The sequence below is a fragment of the Bufo bufo genome, chromosome 4 (assembly GCF_905171765.1).
Source record: "Bufo bufo chromosome 4, aBufBuf1.1, whole genome shotgun sequence".
Taxonomy (NCBI): Eukaryota; Metazoa; Chordata; class Amphibia; order Anura; family Bufonidae; genus Bufo; species Bufo bufo.
In genome coordinates, this window is record NC_053392.1 from 439829134 (window position 1) to 439853759 (window position 24626).

General features: G+C 42.9%; 1 protein-coding gene across 1 annotated transcript; it reads left to right on the forward strand.

Annotated features, from left to right (window-relative positions):
• Nucleotides 1-19961: 19961 nt before the first annotated feature.
• LOC120999254 (protein ZBED8-like) lies at nucleotides 19962-21248 on the forward strand. The gene has a single exon (XM_040430125.1). The coding sequence runs from the start codon at nucleotides 19962-19964 to the stop codon at nucleotides 21246-21248; it is 1287 nt and encodes a 428-aa protein (XP_040286059.1).
• Nucleotides 21249-24626: the final 3378 nt, after the last annotated feature.

Sequence of the window (24626 nt, forward strand, 5' to 3'; positions counted from 1 at the left end):
TATTACCGCGGGACAGCTGCCTCCATCAGGCTGCGGAAAGCCTCAGTGTCCACAAGCCTAGATGGCAACATTTCCAGGGCCAGTAATTTGGAAAGGAGTGCATTTAGTGCTATGGTCTGTGTGTGGGTGGCTGGGTATTTGCACTTTCGTTTAAAGGCCTCTGGTATAGATATCTGTGCGCTGCGCTGGGACACAGAAGTGGATGTGCTAGCTGATGGTGCTTGCGAAGGTCCAGGTCCATGGCGGGAGGCATCCGGGCCTGCGTCTTGGACAGGGGATTGGCCAGCACGTAACACAGGGGAAGAGGAGGCAGTGGTGTAACCCACAGACACTAGTTGTGGACCCAAGTGTTCGGGCCACCTATTAGAGTGTTTTGATGCCATGTGGTGGATCATGCTGGTGGTGGTGAGGTTGCTAGTGTTCACTCCCCTGCTCATTTTGGTATAGCACAGGTTGCAAATGACAATTCTTTTACCGTGCGCACGTTTCTCAAAAAAGCGCCAGACTGCGGAACACCTACCCCTTGGCAAGGGAAATTGCTGCAAAGGGGTGCTCCAGGGAACAGTTGCGGGCCTGTTTGGTGTGGCCCGCCTTTTCACTTTTGCCACCCCACTGCCTCTTCCAGCCTGTTGCGGTGCTGCTGATTTCTCCCCCTCTGTACTGTTGTCCTCGCTCAGCTTGCCACCTTCCAGGTTGGGTCAATGACTTCATCGTCCAGCACCTCCTCTTCCACTTCCTTACTCTGGTCATCCTCCTGACTTTTTGACCTAACAACAACCTCAGTTATTAACATCTGTGTCTCATCCTTATCATGAACCTCTTGAGACACTAATTGCCGTTCCCCACCGTCATCTTCTTCTGACTGTGGATGTTCCAGAGTTTGGGAATCAGGGCACAAGATCTCATCATGTCCCTCCTTAAGCGGGCTTGGAGAGAGGCCCAAATTAAGGAATGGTGATAAAAACAGCTTCTCGGAATATCCGAGTGTGGGATCACTTGTTTGCCAAGACTCTCCATGGTGGGTGGAAGGAGTATCAGGGTGAGGATTCTGTTGACCAGACTCTTGGCTACTGAGACTGCACTTTGTGAAAGACAGGGTGGTGCTTAACCGACTGGAAGCATTATCTGCTGCAATCCAAACGACCACCTGGTCGCACTGGTCTGACTTTGAGAGTAGTGTACTGCGCCGCCCTGCAAACTGGGACCCAAAGCTAGGCAGGGGTGTCATTAGGTCAAAACATTCGTGGCTTGAGCCCCGGATGTTTTGTCCAGTGCCCCGAATGTTATGCTGGTAGCATATTTTTTTTATTTTATTTGGCTATTCCAGGGCCCTTTAATATTGATTGGACCTGGGCAACCTCACAGATCATCCCCACACACCCCTTGTACTTGTTCCACTGATCTTCTACTTGCGGGCTGCCCAGGCATGAGTTCAGTCACTTCGGTGCGCAATCCCGTCCTGTGGCGTGTGATCCCGTGAGACCTGTCGCAGGAACGGAACAAGTACAAGGGGGGTGGGGGGATGATCTGTGGGGTTGCCCAAGTTCCTCTACCATCAATATTAAACGGCCCAGGCAAAGATTTCTGCAGTGGTGAGGAAATGAAACATAACAGATATTGGAAAGTTACCGAATGTTGTATTATATGGAAGAATAAAATCTGTTACTTAAGTACGTTGGCTTGTATGTTAATAATTATTATTCAAATTTCAACACCGTGGGCTTGTGCCCCGAAGGTTTTCAGACCCTAGCAACGCCCCTGAAGCTAGGTATCTTTGAGGAGTGTGTTTCTTGTGCTCACCGCGCCCAGGGCCACGTTCACGTCAGCAGCACGTCCACTTCCCCGTCCCTTACTGTTCGCCTTGCGCATATTAAATGGTATATATGCTTGCAAGTATGTCACACGTACTGTAGCACAGGTTTTGTAAGTGTATGTGCAAATAAAGTACACAGAATGTCAGATATTTTTAGGATGCGCAAACGTTAAACAGGAGGTATAGCGCAAGTAATTTCGCTGTCACCGCTGCCTAATAAAAAATAACACTGAATGAATGTCACTGATATTTAGGATGCGCACACGATAAACAGGAGGTATAGTGCAAGTAATGTCGCTGTCACCACCGCCTAATAAAAAATTTCACTGAATGAATGTCACTGATATTTAGGATGCACACACGTTAAACAGGAGGTATAGCGCAAGTAATGTAGCTCTCACCATCGCCTAATAAAAATGACACTGAATTAATGTCACTGATATTTAGGATGGGCAAACATTATACAGAAGATGTAGCGCAGGTAATGTCGCTGCCACCAGCAGCAAAATTTTTTTATTGAATGTCACTGATATTTCGGATACGCTAACATTATACAGGAGATGTAGCGCAGGTAATGTAACTATCCGCAGTGGACACTGTCTACAGAAAAAGTACACTGGATGTCACTAATATTTTTAGGCTGCACACGTTACATAGGAGATGTAGCGCAGATAATGTCGCTGTCACCAGCGGCGAAAAAAATTACACTGAATTTCACTGATATTTTGGATGCGCTAACGTTATACAGGAGATGTAGCACAGGTAGTGTAACTGTCTGCACGCAGCGGACACCATCTATGGAAAAAGTACACTGAATGTCAGATATTTTTAGCCTGTGCACATGTTAGACAGGAGATGTAGCACAGATAATGTCGCTGTCTGCAGCGGCCAAACAATTGCAAGCTATTTAGCGCAGGTTGCGCTAAAAATATATATTGCTGCCAGATACAACTATAGTCCTGAAAAAGGACTTTTGGGTCTCTAACAAGTTTTAGCAATTTAGCGCAGGTTGCGCTAAACAAATATGTTGCTGCCACACACAATAGTCCTTAAAAGGACTTTTGGGTCTATAACAAGTAAAAAACTAAATTATTGCTATTTCAATCCCTACACTATCTCTCCCTTCTGCATTCCAGCTCTCCCTGACATAATACTGAGCTGAACAAGTATCATCGGGTGCTATATAGCACCCGATGACGCGTTCCGGTCATCCAATCACTGTAATGCCAGCAGCCAACTGCGGCATTACAGTGAATGGCAGTACTTACCTGCACGTTTATTGGCTGCTATGCAGCCAACAAACGTGCGGGGTGGTGACTCGAGAATTGCGGTATTCACCCAACACTAATAAACACCCAACACTAATAAACACATTAAGCGCGGTTCGGCAGAATAACCATCAATATAACTATGGTGACAAAAAAGTCTTATACATCTGTAACTTGAACACTAGTCACATAGGCAGAGTATCCCAGGGGGGAGGTACTAATATTGAAAGTATAGCTAATATCAATGTAGTGGGCTATTGAAACACAAGCGGCTGACTATCTAATAACATAAGCAGTGGTGTACATAGAGAAGTAAGGGCCCCAAGGCAAGGATCAAAACAGGCCCCCCACAAAAGTACAGAAGGGTTTCCGTCTAAACCCCTTTCAATGACCCTTCGGCCATTTTTCACTGTTTCATTTGCTAAAAGTTGTTCTGTTAGAGGGTAAAGTCCTGACCAAGTTTTCAACCCCAGTTGAAGAGGTGATAATCCCAACTAAGACTGGGCCCCCTCTTGTCCTGGGCCCCATAGCAGTCGCATGGTCTGCCGATATGGTAGTTACACCCCTGCATATAAGCCTAGTGAAAGTGAAATTACATTCTCCAAAGGTGGCAGTATTGACATTGTAAGGGGTATGGCAACAGAGGGTCTAGACTAAGATAAAGCTGAAGATAACATCATAGGGTAAACAAAGTAAGAGAAAGTATAAGGGCAAATGTGATATGTATAGGATATGTGACAGTTACAGAATCTATGTAATTAATCGATATGTGAGCAAATAGGTGATGAACTGACCAGGAAGTATGTGGTCAGAGGCACGGGTTGCAAGAGCGTGCCTCATGTTGAATATTGCCATATATGTACGGTGGATGTTGGGAAGGGCATCCTCATGAATTCACCGATTGTGTGTCGAGGATGATTTGAGCTGGCCTCCAGAACAGTATTGTCTGTTTGCTGCTTTCAATTTATGCCCTGCATTATGCTGCCCATTAAAGTAAGATCCAGGAAGTGGATTACTGTGGGGAAATCTTGTCATATAAATCTCAATTTCATATCATTGGTAACGGTTGGCTTAGTTCGAGACAGAATTTTATAGGAGAATTGTGGTGCAATTTTTGCAATAAATCTCACATTTTAGGTCATGCCCATTTTTCCATCAATTTACATTATTTTATTTTAAACCACTTTCCGTAGTTGGACTAGGCACAAGTAATCTCTAAACCTAGATGTGCCCAATTGTGCAATTTACACCAAAATACAGGCGCATTAGTATATGCGGGTCACTCTGTTTTTTCTGCCCTTTTTACCAGCAATTGTATATACTTCTTTAAGGTTAATATAGTTAAAACTACAGTATTTTTCGCCCTATAAGATGCACCGGCCCATAAGACGCACCTAGGTTTTTGAGGAGGAAAATAAGAAAAAATATATTTTGAACCAAATTTGTGCTTTTGGTGGGTTTTGAACTAATGGTGGTCTGTGGATGACACTATTATGGGGATCTGTGGATTCTGCACTGTTATGGAGGGGATCTGTGGATTCTGCACTGTTATGGAGGGGATCTGTGGATTCTGCACTGTTATGGAGGGGATCTGTGGATGACGCACTGTTATGGAGGGGATCTGTGGATGACGCACTGTTATGGAGGGGATCTGTGGATGACGCACTGTTATTGGGGGGGATCTGCAGGTGGCACTGTTATGGGGGATCTGTGGGTGGCACTGTTATGGGGGATCTGTGGGTGGCACTGTTATGGGGGATCTGTGGGTGGCACTGTTATGGGGGATCTGTGGGTGGCACTGTTATGGGGATCTGTGGATGACACCTTGTATTGGGGGGGATCTGTGGATGACACATACAGTGGATATAAAAAGTCTACACACCCCTGTTAAAATGTCAGGTTTCTGTGATGTAAAAAAAATTTGACAAAGATAAATCATTTCAGAACTTTTTCCACCTTTAATGTGCCTATAAACTTTACCACTCAATTGACAAAACAAACTGAAATCTTTTAGGCGGAGGGAAGAAAGCAAAAAAAATAAATAATGTGGTTGCATAAGTGTGCACACCCTCTTATAACTGGGGATGTAGCTGTGTTCAGAATTAAGCAATTCAAAATCATGTTATATAGGAGTCAGCATACACCTGCCATCATTTACAGTGCCTCTGATTAGCCCCAAATAAAGTTCAGCTTCTCTAGTTGGTCTTTCCTGAAATGTTCTTAGTCGCATCCCACAGCAAAAGCCATGGTCCACAAGGAGCTTCCAAAGCATCAGAGGGATCTCATTGTTAAAAGGTATCAGTCAGGAGAAGGGTACAAAAGAATTTCCAAGGCATTAGATATACCATGGAACACAGTGAAGACAGTCATCATCAAGTGGAGAAAATATGGCACAACAGTGACATTACCAAGAACTGGACGTCCCTCCAAAATTGTTGAAAAGATAAGTATAAAACTGATCTGGCAGGCTACCAAGAGGCTTACAGCAACATTAAAGGAGCTTCAGGAATATCTGGCAAGTACTAGCTGTGTGGTACATGTGACAACAGTCTCCCGTATTCTTCATATGTCTGGGCTATGGGGTGGAGTGGCAAGACGAAAGTCTTTTCTTATGAAGATAAACAAGCTAGGCTACATTTTGCAAAAACACATCTGAAGTCTCCCAAAAGCATATGGGAAAAGGTGTTATGGTCTGATGAAACCAAGGTTGAACTTTTTGGCCATAATTCCAAAAGATATGTTTGGCGCAAAAACAACACTGCACATCACCAAAAGAACACCATCCCCACAGTGAAGCATGGTGGTGGCAGCATCATGCTTTGGGGCTGTTTTTCTTCAGCTGGAACTGGGGTCTTAGTTAAGCTAGAGGGAATTATGAATAGTTCCAAATACCAGTCAATATTGGCACAAAACCTTCAGGCTTCTGCTAGAAAGCTGAACATGAAGAGAGACTTCATCTTTCAGCATGACAACGACCCAAAGCATACATCCAAATCAACAAAGGAATGGCTTCACCAGAAGAAAATTAAAGTTTTGGAATGGCCCAGACCTGAATCCGATTGAAAATCTGTGGGGTGATCTGAAGAAGGCTGTGCACAGGAGATGCCCTTGCAATCTGACAGATTTGTAGTGCTTTTGCAAAGAAGAGTGGGCAAAAGTCAAAATGTGCCATGCTGATAGACTCATACCCAAAAAGACTGAGTGCTGTAATAAAATCAAAAAGTGCCTCAACAAAGTATTAGTTTAAAGGTGTGCACACTTATGAAACCATATTATTTTTTTTTTATATTTTTTTCTTCCCTCTACCTAAAAGATTGTCTGAAATTATTTATCCTTTTCTCATTTTTTGACATCACAGAAACCTGACATTTTAGCAGGGGTGTGTAGACTTTTTATATCCACTGTATATAGCATCTTATGCTATATATGTGTCATCCACAGATCCCCCCATAACAGTGTCCCTGTGAGTGAATGACCCCCCAATACAGGGGGTGGGAGCCGGCATCTGGTGTTGTAATGGCAGGGGGGCCCGGTGCAGTCACTGTATTCTATTACACCAGGCCCTGCTTACTGTAGCATTAATAGGTAACGTGTAGGCATGGGCGCTGTTTTAAACCATAGTAATACTCTGCAGCATAGAGTACATAGAGTACGGTACTCTGTAGGCAGGCCGGATGGGCGGGCGGCAGCAGCGTAACGTCATTCACTATGTCACACGCCTGCTCCTCCCACTTTATTAATTAAAGCTGTCGGAGCAGGCGCGTGACATAGTGAATGACGTTACGCTGCCACCACCCGCCCGGCCTGCCTACAGGAGTTTCAAGTGAGTACCGTACTCTATATACTCTATGCTGCAGTAGATTACTATAGTTTAAAACAGCGCCCATGCCTAAACATTACCTATTAATAGTACAGTGAGCAGGGCCCGGTGTAATAGAATACAGTGACTGCACCGGGCCCCCCTGCCATTACAACACCAGATGCTGGCCCCCACCCCTCCTCCCTCCATGCTGATACACCGCCGGCTGCGCAGCATCGCGGTCGGCGAATTATCAGTGTATATGGCAGTATTCACCCCATAAGACGCACTGCCATTTCCCCCCCACTTTTGGGGGGGGAAAGTGCGTCTTATAGGGCGAAAAATACGGTAGTTTATGCTACAAAGAATTCTGATAAAAGCTATTTTTTTGGGGCTGATTAAACTTTCAAAGATTTTTGCATTTATATAAAGTATTTATTAGTTGTTGGGCTTTATAAACTCTTTGTGTAGCCATGGTATCTTTACAAGGGCTATGTTAAATCTATTACCAGACATCTTGTGGAATATTTCACATAAAAGGCAACAGTAAATGTAGGAATGTAAACAGGCTAATGGTATGCAGATATAAATTATGCATGTTAGGCTTATGAAAAAGCTTCACAGTTTTCCAAGGTTCTGTCTGATTCAGCAGCTTTGTGTGCTTGTCTAAAGGAATATTTAGTGTAACTACAATATGCAGAATATAAAACAAAGTGTAGAAATATCGAAAAATAAAATGCAACTTAATCATAAAATGCATCTTCTATGAGAATACATGCACATAATTTACTCTGCTGGTCTACTTTCTTGCAGTTTTATAAAAAATACTGAAATATAACTTTTTGTGTTGAACCTAAACCTTTCTGGCAGTAAAACATATGTTACAGTATATTCACTTTAATACAGTAACATATACACTCACCTAAAGAATTATTAGGAACACCTGTTCTATTTCTCATTAATGCAATTATCTAGTCAACCAATCACATGGCAGTTGCTTCAATGCATTTAGGGGTGTGGTCCTGGTCAAGACAATCTGAACTCCAAACTGAATGTCAGAATGGGAAAGAAAGGTGATTTAAGCAATTTTGAGCGTGGCATGGTTGTTGGTGCCAGATGGGCCGGTCTGAGTATTTCACAATCTGCTCAGTTACTGGGATTTTCACGCACAACCATTTCTAGGGTTTACAAAGAATGGTGTGAAAAGGTAAAAACATCCAGTATGCGGCAGTCCTGTGGGCAAAAATGCCTTGTGGATGCTAGAGGTCAGAGGAGAATGGGCCGACTGATTCAAGCTGATAGAAGAGCAACATTGACTGAAATAACCACTCGTTACAACCGAGGTATGCAGCAAAGCATTTGTGAAGCCACAACACACACAACCTTGGGGCGGATGGGCTACAACAGCAGAAAACCCCACCGGGTACCACTCATCTCCACTACAAATAGGAAAAAGAGGCTACAATTTCCAAAATTGGACTGTTGAAGACTGGAAAAATGTTGCCTGGTCTGATGAGTCTCGATTTCTGTTGAGACATTCAAATGGTAGAGTCCGAATTTGGCGTAAACAGAATGAGAACATGTATCCATCCTCTGATGGCTACTTCCAGCAGGATAATGCACCATGTCACTAAGCTCGAATCATTTCAAATTGGTTTCTTGAACATAACAATGAGTTCACTGTACTAAAATGGCCCCCAAAGTCACCAGATCTCAACCCAATAGAGCATCTTTGGGATGTGGTGGAATGGGAGCTTCGTGCCCTGGATGTGCATCCCTCAAATCTCCATCAACTGCAAGATGCTATCCTATCAATATGGGCCAACATTTCTAAAGAATGCTATCAGCACCTTGTTGAATCAATGCCACGTAGAATTAAGGCAGTTCTGAAGGCAAAAGGGGGTCCAACACCTTATTAGTATGGTGTTCCTAATAATTCTTTAGGTGAGTGTATAACATATGCATTCAAAGCGTGCTCTCATTTTTATTTTGTTATTTAATTTACTTACGGTATATAGCACCAACATATTCCACAGCGTTTTACAGACATTATCATGATTTTCTGTCCCCAGTTGAACTCACAATCTAGTTATGAACCAGTGCATAAATGAACTTATGTACAGATAGGAATTTTGATACAATAGTGAATATTTGTTTTAATCAACACATATCACATATCATGTTGACACTATATAAGCATCCAAAGTCAATTCACTCATCCCTAACTGATACAATACAATAAACTAAATTATTATACAAGAATCTGTAAACAAAAATGCACAAATCTTTTTGCCTATAACTGGCAAAAAAAAAAAAAAATCACAGAAACTCTGAAGCTTTAAAGGTACAGTAAGTTAAGCAACCAAAAATTTGGCCTTAATAGGGACAGATGCCTACCTATGTTTATACACACACAGTAGTATTGAAAGAAGGAGTAGCTTGTTCTGAACAAGCATCAGACAATTCATTTTTTGGAGCAATAGCAGTACAGTGTAGATGTGGAAGGGGTAAGTTGTGTAGGGCTAATAGTGGCAGCAATAGTAGTAGCAACAGTAGTGTAAGGAAAATTTACTCTCTTCCCTAACGGTGTGTCCCTAACACATGATTTCAGTGGCCAGCTTGAATTAAGCCTTACCGGTACCGGGAGAATGAAGAAGATAGACCACATGAACACATGTCTATTTCCAATCCATTCTGGTTTATTCACAGCTGGCAAACAGTTTTAATAGAGGGGGTTGAGCTTCCTTTACATCCAATCATATGTTAGCATTAGTATTTGACCAATAGTATGGTCACACATAAGCTCTGCATTAACATCATAGCTGACTCATAGTAACAGCATTTGACCAATCAGGTATATACACATAAGCTAGCAGACACTTGAGCCAGATGTCCTTTTATGGCTAGAAGGCTGTTCATACTTTCAACATGTATGGATTTCATGAAACAGTTTAAGGAAGTGTCTCACATTCCATAGGGGGGAGGGAGGTTTTGTAGTGCACTAACCAAATGTAATACACGTGGCTAAATGAGACAAAATGGAGTCACATATATCCCATCAAATCCCCTCTTAGAACCTTATATATATACCTTATACTATATGGTTCTTTCTCTGCTCTTCCTTGGTTTGCTTATAAGCCTTTAGGTATTCCATATACCCTTTAGGAGTATAATCCTCAGGCTTTGTTGAGGTTGTGTTTGCCTCTTCTACCTCTACCGGAGTATAGAGGAATGTTAAGTGTACCCCTCTTTCGGCCACCTTTTTGACATATGGCTAGAAGGGAGGGCACACACTACAGACAACAGCAGAGACCCACTATTGCAGCGACCACGGCGAGTGCCACTCCTAAAACATATCTTATTTGACCAAAGTCAGGTATTCAGCCAAAAAGCCAGTCCCACCAACCTTGGTCAACATCCTGTTTTATATGTTTCCTCATCTCCTCTAATTGGCCTATTTTATCTTTTATTCCACGGGAGTGATCTAATGAATTGAAACAACACATCCCTGCGAACGCTGAGCATCCTGTACCATGCTGGAGCAATAAATAGTCAATAGTTGCCCTATTCTGCAAGATAGCCTTTTCATACGATTGTATATCCAGCAGCATATCTTGCAGAACTGCACTAGTGACATTTATCTGTTTTACCATAAAACAGGCAAGTTTTGATATTGTCCTGTGGTTATATATGGCCAACCCTGGTACTCCTATCAAAGATACCCCTAAACTCATATATTCTAATCTAGAGAGGAGATTCACATTATAATCACAATTTTCTGGTAGCTGTAGGAAAGTGTCTCTCGTGTGTCGTGTCTGCATTGCTGGAAATAGTGGTAACATTGCTAATGTCAGCCTAGCTATTGTACAGGGTCTCTCTGTAATATTGGCCGGTATGTATGTGTAACTAGTATTCCCACAGGCCAATACCCATCCTGTTGGTAGAGGTACATGTTTGTCTAGGGATGGTACTGTTTTTGTAATAATATTACATTGCATATTCTTTCCTGATATTATCTTTTTACAACTACCTAAATCTCTATCACAAATATTTGGCTTAATCTTATTCTGCATTTTTGCTTGTATGCAGGGAGGCAATAGTGTCTCATCACAGGTGAAGTTATAACATATTTCTGCTGCTGTGACAAGACCTGTAATTACTTCTATCATATTACTCTGCAGATTCTCATATGTAGGACAGTCATAACAAGCATGATAAGGATTTACATATCCATATTTAACATCATGATCCTCCAAGTCTGTGTCGTTCCATTGGGAACGTAGGAGCTCCGTCCATACGTCTAGTGGGGTGGGGACTGCTACCAGACATGTCTCCAAAATGTTAGATGCCGATAAAGTGGTTTGGAGACAAAAGTCAGTTAAGTTCAGAGTTTTGGCCAGGTACAGCCATAAGTTCTCCTTTGTCTTGCATAGACTGTCTTCCCCTCTGCATTCTGTTTCCAGGTATATCTGTCTGTTCCACAGCCATGGGACAGTAAGTAGGAGACACAAAATTACAATTATTAAGGCACTACATCTCAGCCATCTCGAGGAATTTCCCGACTGCGTCATCTCGTTGGGGGTCAAGGCTGTCTGCCTCCGTTAGTACCCCTTCTGTATCTTCTTCGAGGTCAAGGCTGTCTGCCTCCGTTAGTACCTCTGGGCCTCGTTGGAGGTCAGGGCTGTCTGCCCCCGTTAGTACCTCTCTTTTCTTCACCAACTTAATCCTTGTGGCGTGGATCCACGTGGGCGATTGTTCAGTGAGGACCGCTGTTCTGGTGATCGCGACTACCTCGGTGGGTTGTCCGTAGGTGAAACTTCCTGGTTCCTTTCCCTTCTTTAAGATCTTGATCATCACCTGGTTGCCTATCCGGAATGGACGGGTTGATTCCTGTGAAAGAGAAGGAGACTTACAAGCAACTTTTTCTTCAGTTTTACTGAGGACTTTGATCAGATTAGTACTTCTCTCTGATCAGGTCCAAGTCCCCTTCCTGCACCACCAGGGGGCGTCTTGCCCATGGTGTGGGGAAAGGCCTACCCATGAGTATCTCAATGCTGTTTATGTCCTACTCTGTGGAATGTCCTACTCTGTGGAAATGTGCTACTTAAGATGGAAGCACTGTGTTGGGGAATGCATAACTTCCCCTCTTCGCAGACTAATCCTATCTCAGGATTTTTCTGCAATACTGGATAACACCAGTCCTGCTGTTCCTGTTCAGTGACATACCACTGAAGATCAGTAAGTATTTGCAGCATCTCAGGGGTTGGAGATGCCAAACATGGCATCTCCCAATGGTTATACAAACCTGTGAGGTTGCTTTTGGCAACTCATTTCGCCATCTTAACTGCCAGCGCATTGCCCTGTGAGACATGTTCCTTACCATCTGCTGCCGTAAATCCTCTCCTCTGCCAGATCATACCATGGTCCCACACTACCCCATGTGTGTACCTACTCTCAGTATGAATGGTGACAGGTCTATCAGCATGTAGAATACATGTCCTAGTGAGTGCAATAAGCTCAGCTGCCTGCTGTGTTGAGTGCGGATGTCCTTGAGTAGGCCTACAACATCATGAGTGGTGTGCAAAATGGTGTAATGTCACATTGTGAAAGAATTTGCCGACTCTACCATCATAGCACAGGCTGCAAGAGAACGCAGACATGCCGGCATCCCCTGGACAGAGGTGGGCATTACCTTTGAGAAAAACACACAAGGACGCAACTTGCCTCCGTTTTCTTGTGTCAGTACACCCGCCATGGTTTTACAATTTTGGCGTGCAAACATGTGGAAGGGCATATTATAGTCAGGGAGGCCCAGCCCTGGACTCGACATGAGCGAACATTTCAGATAATCAAATGCATTGTACATTTCAGAAGACCATTTAATCAAATCTGGATTTCCATCCAGAGTGGCTTGCCTCAAAACATTGTCAATAGTGGGAGCAACCAGTAATCCATTGTCTACCGTTTATCATACCAAGGAAAGATAACATTTCTTTCTTGGTGTGCGGGGCGACCAAACCCGCAATAGACTGGACTCTTTCTGCGCTGATTCTCCGTTCACCTTTTGTGAGGACAAAGCCCAAGTATTCAACCTGCATTTTACACCATTGCATTTGCTTAAGTGTCACTTTGTGACCACATCCTGACAACCATTATAACAGTGATAAACCATCCTGAATGCTGGCCTCCGCTGACATGCTACACAGTAATAAATCATCGACATATTGCAGCAGCACAGAACCTTGGGGGGATGTACCATGACTCTAACATCGCTCGGAGGACTATGCTGTACACTACAGGTGAATCAGCATATCCCTGGGGCATCTCTGCACCAGGTCAGTTGGCGTCTGTCAAAGGAAAAAGCAAAAAGTAGTCTGGTTATCTTATCAACTGGGATAGAAAAGAAAGCATTTTTCAGATCTATCACACTGAACCAAACAGCGTCTGCTGGAATGGCAGATAATAATTAAGTGACATCAGGTACAACAGGGGCTATAGGCACAATGATGTTGTTGATGGCCCTTAAATCCTGTACAAAGCGGGCAGCACCATCTGCCTTTGTCACTGGATTCACGGGCGTGCTGTAGGGTGAAATCACCTCTTCCAGGATTCCCTTTTGTAGGAATTCTTCTATCATTGGCCTAAGCCCATCAAGTTTCTCTTTTAACAGCAGGTATTGTTTCTGGAACACTGAGATGACACCTGGTTTCACAGTAGCTGTGTAATGTGTGCAATCTATGAATCCTGTGTCATATTCATTTGAGGACCATAATGCAGGGTTAATGTTATTCTGGGTGGTCCTGTATGTTTGCAAGAATCAGTGGCACTGGTGTAGAGACTGGAATGAGACCTGAGTGTACTCTTATGTCCTGATTCTTTGCTGATACCTGCAAGTTAAGCCTAATGAACAAATCTCTCCCTAATAGGCTGACTGGGTAATCTAGTATAATGCTAAATACATGACATGATGTATTCCCTGTCCATGGTTTCTACTGGTAAGGAATCTGTTCTGTATGTCCTTGTCAGTACCCCATTTATTCCCATAGAGGGCTCACATTTCCTTCCTGACACTCTGAGTCACCTAAGTCCGCCCCTTTTGGTGGACGCTTTGGTCTGTCTTCTGTTCTGCCATTAGTATCTTAGCTGTCCATACGAGCAGAGCTCTGATGTTAAGCACAACACTGAACATGTAACATGTAACTGCAAACATTGAAACAAACAGATCTGACAATACAGACATGAACACACAAAGGGCCCATAAAAACTTTTCATTGAAATAAAAATGTACAGCTTGATCAATGCTGTTGGTACCAATAAAAAACCCAAAAACTTCCAATAAAATAAAATAAAATTCTTAATGCGCATATTTAAAAACAAATACCGTATTCCATACGCATTCATATACATTTTCATGTACTCATCTTCACAAACCAGCTCATAACCACGCCCTTATACATAAAATATGAATTACACACACAGCTCTGCTACGTACATATAACTCAGAGCCACACCCATTCACATTCCACTGAATCATGTATCTTTCACCCAATCACACAATCTCTTTGTTACATCCCAAAACTTGCAGCACAGACAAACACAGCAATTACTGATGGTCTGTCGCTGTAAAACAATATACATGTTAATCATACAGTCATTTTGTTAAAATTAACAAATCATCTTATATGCCATGTCGTTTTTTTTTTTTTGTTTTTGTTTTTTAGTGTTACACACATCGCCACTTATTGTATATAACTAACACTTCCCCCATTTCCTCTGCCTTGCGTCTCCTATTTCAGGAGTGTTGAAACAGGGGAAGTAAAGCAATACATCAAGGACATTCAGCTGTACCACATGTTCCTCAAACTTTTACTCACATCTGAATAAGAACTTATTGGGTGCAACCTTAGATTGTTACGAGTGGACACTTCCAATTAGCATCATCACTGCAGGCACATTTTAAACCATCGGAACATGCAATTTGGAAAGATACAATCAATACTGGAGCCCTGTCTGGAATATCTTATAGATAACACAGGTTAGTATCTTCACATTGCTGCTTATGCATTACCAATTAGCAGCCCCCCTCCCCCCTCAACCCCCATATGAAATTCCTGAGCAGAGGAGAGGGGTGAGATGGGAGGGGGCTCTCTCTGAAAACACATCTCAAACAGGACAGGAAGAAGTTTTTTTTGGAATGTGGTGGGGGGGAGGGATGCCTCATGGCAACCTTTGTTCTCTATAGGATTCAAAATCCTCCATCTTGAAATAAGAAATGCTGCTCATTTCATTTCTCTAACTTCAAGTTCTCTCAGTCACTTCCATATACACTTTTTCACCATAACTCAGCTTGCACCAGGCTATTATTATCCTTTAACAACTTCTCTCTTCAACTATCAATACACTTATGCATTAACTGTCCATCTTTTAGTGCTGTAATCTCTAATTCTAGGACTATAAATCGTCACTATTTAAACACACACAGATCATTAGGGCAACAAAACTTAACCAGTTCATTTCTGAACGTTTAACACAAGCCCTTTCTAATTGCAAACACTGAGACACTTTTTCCCTTGCCATGAATTAACTTCCTGACTCTGCTGTGTCTTGTCACTCACTATAGCCCCCCTTCACAATCACAGGAGCTCTGATGTACACTGTCTGTAAGCTTCTAACAGATTTTTTGCAGCCTTTCATCCCTGCCAGCCTAGCATAACATTCTGTTTCACATTTTAACTGTCAATTCTCACATCTTGCCCAATTGTCTACTCATGTGTTAACTAGAAAATAATTTGTGGGACTAGACCGTGCAACAAAGTTTACATGTTGGCAGTGATAGAAACAGAATGATTTCAAAGCGGGATGCGACCGTAAACTTACCACCCGGCCAACATCTCACACAGACAGATAATCTTAATACTTCTAAAATACTTATACTATATATACATAAGAGTTAATTCAAGCTTGTATCCTTCTGTTCCCGGAACAGATATCCTTATATAGTGCACTATCTCTTAACGATATGGACTTACTAAGCCTCTTATAATCAACATTTTTACCTAACGATATGGACCCTATGATATGAGCCGCTTAAAATCAACAAGCTCCCTGAGCTTTTGCGCGTGTCCCAGACATCGCAATCCACTGAAATCATAAATAGATGGTTCGACTTACTTGAATGGGATTTTTGGTCATTGCTCCCAGGTCCAAGGCGGACAAAAATTGATGTCTTTCACGGTAGACCTGAAGAGTTGACCCTCCCAATCCCGGACTGAGTCCCCAGATCTGTAAGGAAAATTTACTCTCTTCCCTAACGGTGTGTCCCTAACACATGATTTCAGTGGCCAGCTTGAATTAAGCCTTACCGGTACCGGGAGAATGAAGAAGATAGACCACATGAACACATGTCTATTTCCAATCCATTCTGGTTTATTCACAGCTGGCAAACAGTTTTAATAGAGGGGGTTGAGCTTCCTTTACATCCAATCATATGTTAGCATTAGTATTTGACCAATAGTATGGTCACACATAAGCTCTGCATTAACATCATAGCTGACTCATAGTAACAGCATTTGACCAATCAGGTATATACACATAAGCTAGCAGACACTTGAGCCAGATGTCCTTTTATGGCTAGAAGGCTGTTCATACTTTCAACATGTATGGATTTCATGAAACAGTTTAAGGAAGTGTCTCACATTCCATAGGGGGGAGGGAGGTTTTGTAGTGCACTAACCAAATGTAATACACGTGGCTAAATGAGACAAAATGGAGTCACATATATCCCATCAAGTAGCAATACAGCATGAAACCTAGAAGACAAGGCAGTAAATCTGTGTGTAGTAGTAGTGGCAAGTAGTAGTGGCATTAGAAGTAGTAGCAGCTGAGAGGCAGCAGCAGCTATAGAGTATGGAATATGATGGATGGCATAAAGTGGCAGTGGTATGATTGGGCCAGCGATAAATAGCCAACATCAGCAACAGCAGATCTGTTTATTGGCCTCCGTTTGTGGTTTGTGAAAATCCTCATGGATCATGCCACAATTTTATCCACTTGGGTGTTACTATACCACCTGCCACACTGGACACTCTCAATGAAAGTACACTGGAGGCTGGACAAGTCAATGTAGCAACAGCAATAGCCAGTTCCAGCCACTGCCTGCCCAAAAGTTTCAGGGGTTTTCAAGGAGATTTAAAAAGCTACACTCTGGATTGTAAAACACACACTGTATATTTGTATTGGTTTAAAAAAAAAAAAAAAAACTTGAACTGTCTGGAGATGCCCTGTCCCAGATTTCAGACACCTATTTTTGATGTTTTCACTGAGATTTAAAACGCTACACTGTGGATTGTAATTTTCTAAGAAAAAAAAACACATACTGTCTGGAGATGCCCTGTCCCAGATTTTGGACTACTATTTCAGGTGTTTTTACTGAGATTCAAAATGCTACCCTCTGGATTATAAAACATGTTGTACAACTGTATCACTATTTTCACAGAAAAAAAACACTTGAATTGTCTGGAGATACCCTGTTCCAGATTTCACACTACTATTTTAGGCGTTTTTGCTGAGATTTAAAATTCTACCTTCTGGATTGTAAAACAAGCATTGCACACTTATATAGCTATTTTCAGAAAAAAATAAAAATAAAATTGAACTGTCTAAAGATGCCCTGCCCTAGCTTTCAGACTATCCTTTCAGGTGTTTTCACTGCGATTTCAAATGCTACCCTCTGGATAGTAAAACACTCGTACACTTTTATTGCAGATCAGCATTTTGAATGTCAGGATGGAAGAGTTTCCCCCCGACAACTGCCTGCTCGTCAGCAATCTCCTCCACAGTATATAGTGGCAATGAGGAGAGAAAGGCGCTCATAGGGTGAGTATGTCAAGTGAACATTAAATCCACAGATAGGGAAAAATGGTTTGCTCACCTATTTAGGTTGCACCAAATTGGGCGCAACCAAAATGAAGGCAAAATAAAAATAGTTAACGGTTGGTGCAGCCTGAACTTGTCCAATCACCTAGGGCGGGAGCCACAACGCCGATTAGGTAGATAGTAGAAGTAAGAGACCGCTGGACCATAGAAGCCAAGCATGTGGACAACAAGGGGCGCACTTTTGCAAACAGTTGATAGACACAATTCAATTTATTGCATGACGACGCGTTTCGGGGTACCACGGACCCTTTTATCAAGTCTAAAGAAAATAAGCAAATATAAATACAATACAGAAAAATACATATGTAAATGGTTACGCATAAAGGCATATATAAAAGGTATGTATGGAAAATATATCAATATATATTCACAATAGGACAAAGACAATTATAAAAGGACTTTATGAGAATACATAAAATGTGTATGCCCAACAGGGCTATAGAATAACATGAACTAAACTAGATAAAAAAAATATGTATATGACGGAAAACACCCAAAAAACCCTAAAAGATTTCTTTTAAGAAATAATATGAATTAATATGAAAGAACAAAAATTCTGCAAGTTAAATAATTAAATAAATATATTAATTAATAAATATATACATTTGATAATGGAACGCCTAATGCTGAGACACTGTAAGGGAACTGCATGTTATGCACGGGTTGGACCAGAATTGCTATTTGGGGAATTGATGTAATATAAAGTAATGCATTTGCCAATATTATTATGTTGTGCATTTGTCTCAGTTATAAATAATAGAGCTGGAGTGTAAGCTAGTGAATGCTGGTGACAAAGGAAGAGAAAAATTAATACCTGGAATAAAGTCAGCTGGATAGCTGACATGGTCGCTGATCGCCCAGCACATGGAGGACGCTGACTATACTCAGCGCGCGCTCACTGCTGAGGATAAGAAGGGACGGCCGGAATGAAATGTCTGTGTGGATTGGAAGAGCGTCCGTGGGGGGCGGGGTTGAAGCAGCTGTTGAGCTTCACCCGGGCAGGGCAGACACGGACTCAGAGGCGCTAATACATGGTCTAAAAGGAAAAAGGGAGCTTGGGGAGGATCGCAACTTGTAATGTGATAAGATGGGAGATGGGACAGAGGGACAAGCTCTAGTGCAGTGGTTCTTAACCTGGGTTCGATCGAACCCCAGGGGTTCGGTGAGTCAGTATCGCGGGTTCGGCTGCCGACCCTGGGGGGCCCCTTTGATAGGTGGCTGCCACAAGACAGGAAAATATTAATTTCCTGTTACTCAGACTCCTTTTGCGCCCGCTGCGGCTCATGATCAGAAGAGCCGAGCGAGCGCAATGATTTTCCTTCCGCCAGCCGCCGGATGTGAGCGGCATATGACGTCATGACGTCATATCCGGCGGCTGCGTGGCGGATCTAGTGACTGCACAGCATGGTGGCGGCGGCGGCATCCTGTCCCTCCTGCACACAGACACCGGCATCACTGAGCTAAGCTGACCTGTTGTACTACAGGTAAGAGTAAAGGGGCTTGGAGGACCTATTGTGTATTGTATTTAAGGGGTCAGCATTGTATTGGAGGGGCCAGCAGTGTATTGGGGGGGCTGGGAGGGTGGGGGTCAGCAGTGTATTGGGGTGGCAAGGATGGGGGTCAGCAGTGTATTGGGGTGGCTAGGAGGGGGGTCAGCAGTGAATTGGGGGGCTGGGAAGGGGGTCATCATTCAATTAGGGGGGCTGGGATTGTTTTGGGAGGGGGTCAGCAGTGTATTGAGGGACTGGGGGACAGCAGTGTATTGGGGTGGCTGGGAGGCTGGGGGTCAGTAGTGTATTAGGAGGTTGGGAGGGGGGTCAGCAGTTTATTAGGGGTTGGGAGGGGGCAGCAGTGTATTAGATAGTGGAGAGGGGGGGCAGTAGTATATTAGGCGCAGTGACTTATGAGGCTGACATAGATTTTTTTTCCAGGGCTGCTTTGTATCCCCAGTCCGGTCCTGGAGGTCAAGACACACACCCGACTCGCCCCGCTTATCCATCATTGGCTCCAGGTGATCACGCAACATCGCTTGGCCTATCCCTTCATACTAACTATGTCGAGCAAAAAAAGAAAGTGGTCGGACGAATATGTACAATATGGATTCACATGTATAACGGAACGTGATGGGAGTCAGCGTCCTAACTGTATGATTTGCAATGCCAAGTTGAGCAATTCTAGTCTAGCACCGGCAAAACTAAGAGAACACTTCCTTAAGCTGCATGGAGATGGAAAATACAAGAACACAACGCTCGCTGAATTCAAGGTGAGGAGAGCCAGATTCGATGAAAAGGCTAGTCTGCCTGTTCTCGGCTTTGTGCCCATCAACAAACCGATCCTCATAGCATTGTACGAAGTTGCTTACCTAATCGCAAAGCAGGGCAAACCCCACACCATTGGTGAAACACTCATAAAACCAGCTGTGTTGAAGATGGCGAATATCATGCTGGGAAAAGCGGCTGAAGTTAAGTTATCCCAAATTCCTCTTTCAAATGACACCATCAGCGACAGAATAGAGGACATGAGCAAAGACATCTTGGCTCAAATAGTTGCAGATCTGATTTCAAGCCCGGCAAAATTCAGCCTTCAACTCGACGAGACCACAGACGTCTCCAATCTAAGCCAGCTTGCAGTATTCGTGCGCTATGTGAAAGACGACGTGATAAACGAAGAGTTTTTATTTTGTAAGCCTCTTACAACAACAACTAAGGCAGCCGATGTGAAGAAACTTGTGGATGACTTCTTCAAAGACAACAATCTTTCGTGGGATATGGTTTCTGCAGTTTGTTCGGATGGAGCTCCAGCCATGCTGGGAAGAAAGTCTGGTTTTGGTGCGCTAGTGAAAGCCGATGCACCACACATCACTGTTACGCATTGTATTCTGCATAGGAATGCATTGGCAACAAAAACCTTGCCTCCAAAACTGGCAGAAGTATTAAAAATTGTAGTGGAATGTGTGAACTATGTGCGAAATAGTACTCTGAGGAACCGCATCTTCAGGGAGCTGTGTAAAGAAATGGGATCTGAATTTGAGGTACTTCTGTACCATTCCAACGTTGGGTGGTTATCCCGGGGACAGGTGTTGAATCGTGTTTTTGCCGTGCGTGTGGAATTAGCCCTGTTTTTGCAAGAGCACCAACATTGTCATGCAGATTGCTTCAAAGATTCTGAGTTCATTCTCATTTTAGCGTACATGACTGATATCTTTGCAGCTCTAAATCATCTCAATCAACAGATGCAGGGCGGTAGAGTCCACATCATCGAAGCGGAAGAAAACCTGAAGGCTTTTCAAAAAAAGCTACCGTTATGGAAACGACGAATAGAGAACGATAACTTTGCAAACTTTCCCCTGCTAGACGACTGTGTAAGTAAGATCGAAGATGTATCTGGAATCGGAGACATTTCTGTACCCACGGAACTGAAGCAAGCAATTTAAACGCACTTAGATGAGCTTGCAACGTCTCTTGATGGATACTTCCCTACAAGAGAGTCATATCCAGCATGGGTGAGACAGCCGTTCACATTTAGTGTTGAGACAACAGATGTCAATGATGAATACCTCGATGAAATCATTGAACTTCAGCAGAGCCAGGTTCAACAGCAACTCTTCAGGACAACAACGCTCTCAACGTTTTGGGGTCAACAAATGGTAACGTACCCTGTTATTGCTAAGAAAGCTCTGGAGTTTTTCATACCGTTTGTTACAACATATCTTTGCGAGCAATCCTTTTCAAGGATGCTGGACATAAAAACGAAGAAAAGGAACAGACTTTGTTGCGAAAATGACATGAGAGTGGCACTTGCCAAGGTAAAGCCGCGCATTTCTGACCTGGTCTCTGAAAGACAACAGCAGAAGTCACACTGATTTGCAGTAAATATTCATTATTATGTTTTTATTTTTGTGTGAAAATCATGTTTTAATGGTTTTGTTCTTTGTTCTTAATGGTTTTGTTCTTTAATGGTTTTATTCACTTTGTGCACCTATGTATAAATATATACCTATGTTTTGAATTTGAAAAAATCATATTTAATTTTTCCAATTAAGAAGGGTTCGGTGAATGCGCATATGAAACTGGTGGGGTTCAGTACCTCCAACAAGGTTAAGAACCACTGCTCTAGTGTGTGCACAATAACTGCAATAAAAGTTGATAGTGAATGGTACAAGTCTCTAGATCATATATATATATATATATATATATATATATATACACACAAAAACACATATATGAACTATTTATTAATTATCAGAGGTGGAAAAATTGAATTAATTGGGGAATCTAGCTGAATTATAAGCTAATAAGAATCATGAGTGGGGAAAGAGGTGAACAGAATTATAGAATCTACTGAGTATAAGTAAGTGAAGCCAAATGTACGGTCATGAGATCGTAAATTGGTTATGAGTAGAATTGAGCGGACACCTGGATGTTCGGGTTCGACGGGTTCGGCCGAACATCACAAAAAAGTTAGAGTTCGGGACCCGAACTTGACCCCAAACCCGAACCCCAGTGAAGTCAATGGGGACCCGAACTTTGGAGCACTAAAATGGCTGTAAAAAAGTAATGGATAGGGCTAGAGGGCTGCAAATGGCATCAAAATATGGTTAAGAGCATGACAAGTGCTCTGCAAACAAATGTGGATAGGGAAATGACTTAAAATAACCTAAAATATGTAAAAATTAAAAATTATAATCTTGATCTTGGAGGACGAGGTCCATATGGAGTAGGAGGTTGTGGAGGCGGTGGATTTGGCGGTGTAGGTGGAAGCGGCGGTGGAGGATGAGGAGGTAGCCTACACTGCTTTTTGGTTTATTTATTTTTTAATTTTTTTGTTTAAATTAGGGTACACCCCAAAACATTGAGAAATATAACCTGTTATAACCCCCTTCAGCCGTGCTAAACAAACGTTCAGACAATACACTGGCTGCATGGCAGGCCAGCACCTCCAAGGCGCAAAGGTCAAGCTCAGGCCATATGGCCAATTTGAAGACCCAGAAGTTGAAGGGGGCAGACCCATCAGTCAGTAAGTGTAGGCGTGTGCACACATACTGCTCCACCATGTCGCACGTCCCAGTGATGTCCACGATCCAATTGGATATCTGCTCTATCAACTTTCGATGTTCTTTTCTGCACCTATCATGTTGATCACGGTTAGCGGCGAATCAGGGTTCAACTCCGGAGAGGGAGCGTGAGAAAGGGAGACCACATCCAAGGGAGGTCAATGGCTGCAATGTGATCAAGCGGAAATGTGGGACAAGTTATTAAAGCAGAAGGATCGAATGAAAGGGCCAATTAAAGACGAATTTTAGAAATTTAAGTCCCTGTCACCTATGCAGAGCAGGGGTTTTTCATCGCCAAAAATGGGTTAATGTCACCCACCAATGGAACAGATGATTTTTATACATTTCGGTCCCTGTCACCTATGCAGAGCAGGGGTTTATCTACAGAAAAATTGTAAAATGTCACCCAAGAATGTAACAGAAAAATTTGTGAAATTTATTTACTTGTCTACTAGGTAGAGCAGGGGTATATCACAGCCAAAAATTGGTGAATGTCACCCAACTATGTAACAGAAAAATGTGTGAAATGTATTAACCTGTACACTAGGTAGAGCAGGGGTATATCACAGCCAAAAATTGGTGAATGTCACCCACATTTGCACACACATATAAGCAGTAAAGCTGAGAAATGGGGATCATTGTAAATTTAAGTGGTATTATACCTACTATAAATGGATCAATGGAAGCTCTTAGTGCACATTTTGATCAAACTTGTGTCGGGCCCATCTACCAGGCATCAAGGTGGCTTCTGCAGACGGGTCTACTAGGTAGAGTAGGGGTATATCACAGCCAAAAATTTGTGAATTTCACCCAAAAATGTAACAGACAAATTAGTGAAATGACATAAAATAAAAGAAAATACGTACAAATAAAAAATAATAATCTTGATGTATGAGGTGGAGGTCCATATTGAGTAGGAGGTTGAGGAGGCGGTGGACGTAGTGGTGTAGGTGGAAGCGGCGGTGGAGGAGGACGAGGTAGCCAACACTGGTTTTTGGTTAACATTTTTATATATTTTTTAAATTAGGGTACACTCCAAAAGAGTAGGAAATATCAAAAAATACAACAATGAGCAATTGCGCTGTAGTATAACAATGGCTGGGTAAGGCCGGTATACATGTCTATTCTGCAGAAGGTACAAACAAGTCCTGTAGGATCCATGCCTGGTTCATTTTAATGAACGTGAGCTTGTCCACATTGGCTGTGGACAGGCGGCTGCGCTTGTCTGTGATAAAGCCCCCTGCCGTGCTAAACACACGTTCAGATAATACAGTGGCTGCAGGGCAGGCCAGCACCTCCAAGGCGTAAAGGGCAAGCTCAGGCCATGTGCCCAATTTGGAGACCCAGAAGTTGAAGGGGGCAGACCCATCATTCAGTACGTGTAGGCGTGTGCACACATACTGCTCCACCATGTTGCTGAAATGCTGGCTCCTGCTAAGATGTTCCATATCAGCTGGTGGTGCTGGTTGTTGTGGCGTGCTGACAAAGCTTTTCCACATTTCGGCCATGCTAACCCCGCCTTCTGAGGTGCTGGTGGTGCCCCAGCTGCGTTGGCGACCTCTTCCTCCTCATCTGCCTTCGCCTTGTGCTTCCACTGTGCCCCTGCTGTCAGGTGGGAATGTCACCAGCAGCGTGTCTACCAGCGTGCGCTTGTACTCGTGCATCTTACAATCACGCTCCAGTGACGGAATTAAGGACGGTACGTTGTCCTTGTAACGGGGATCCAGCAGCGTGGCCACCCAGTAATGAGCACAAGTT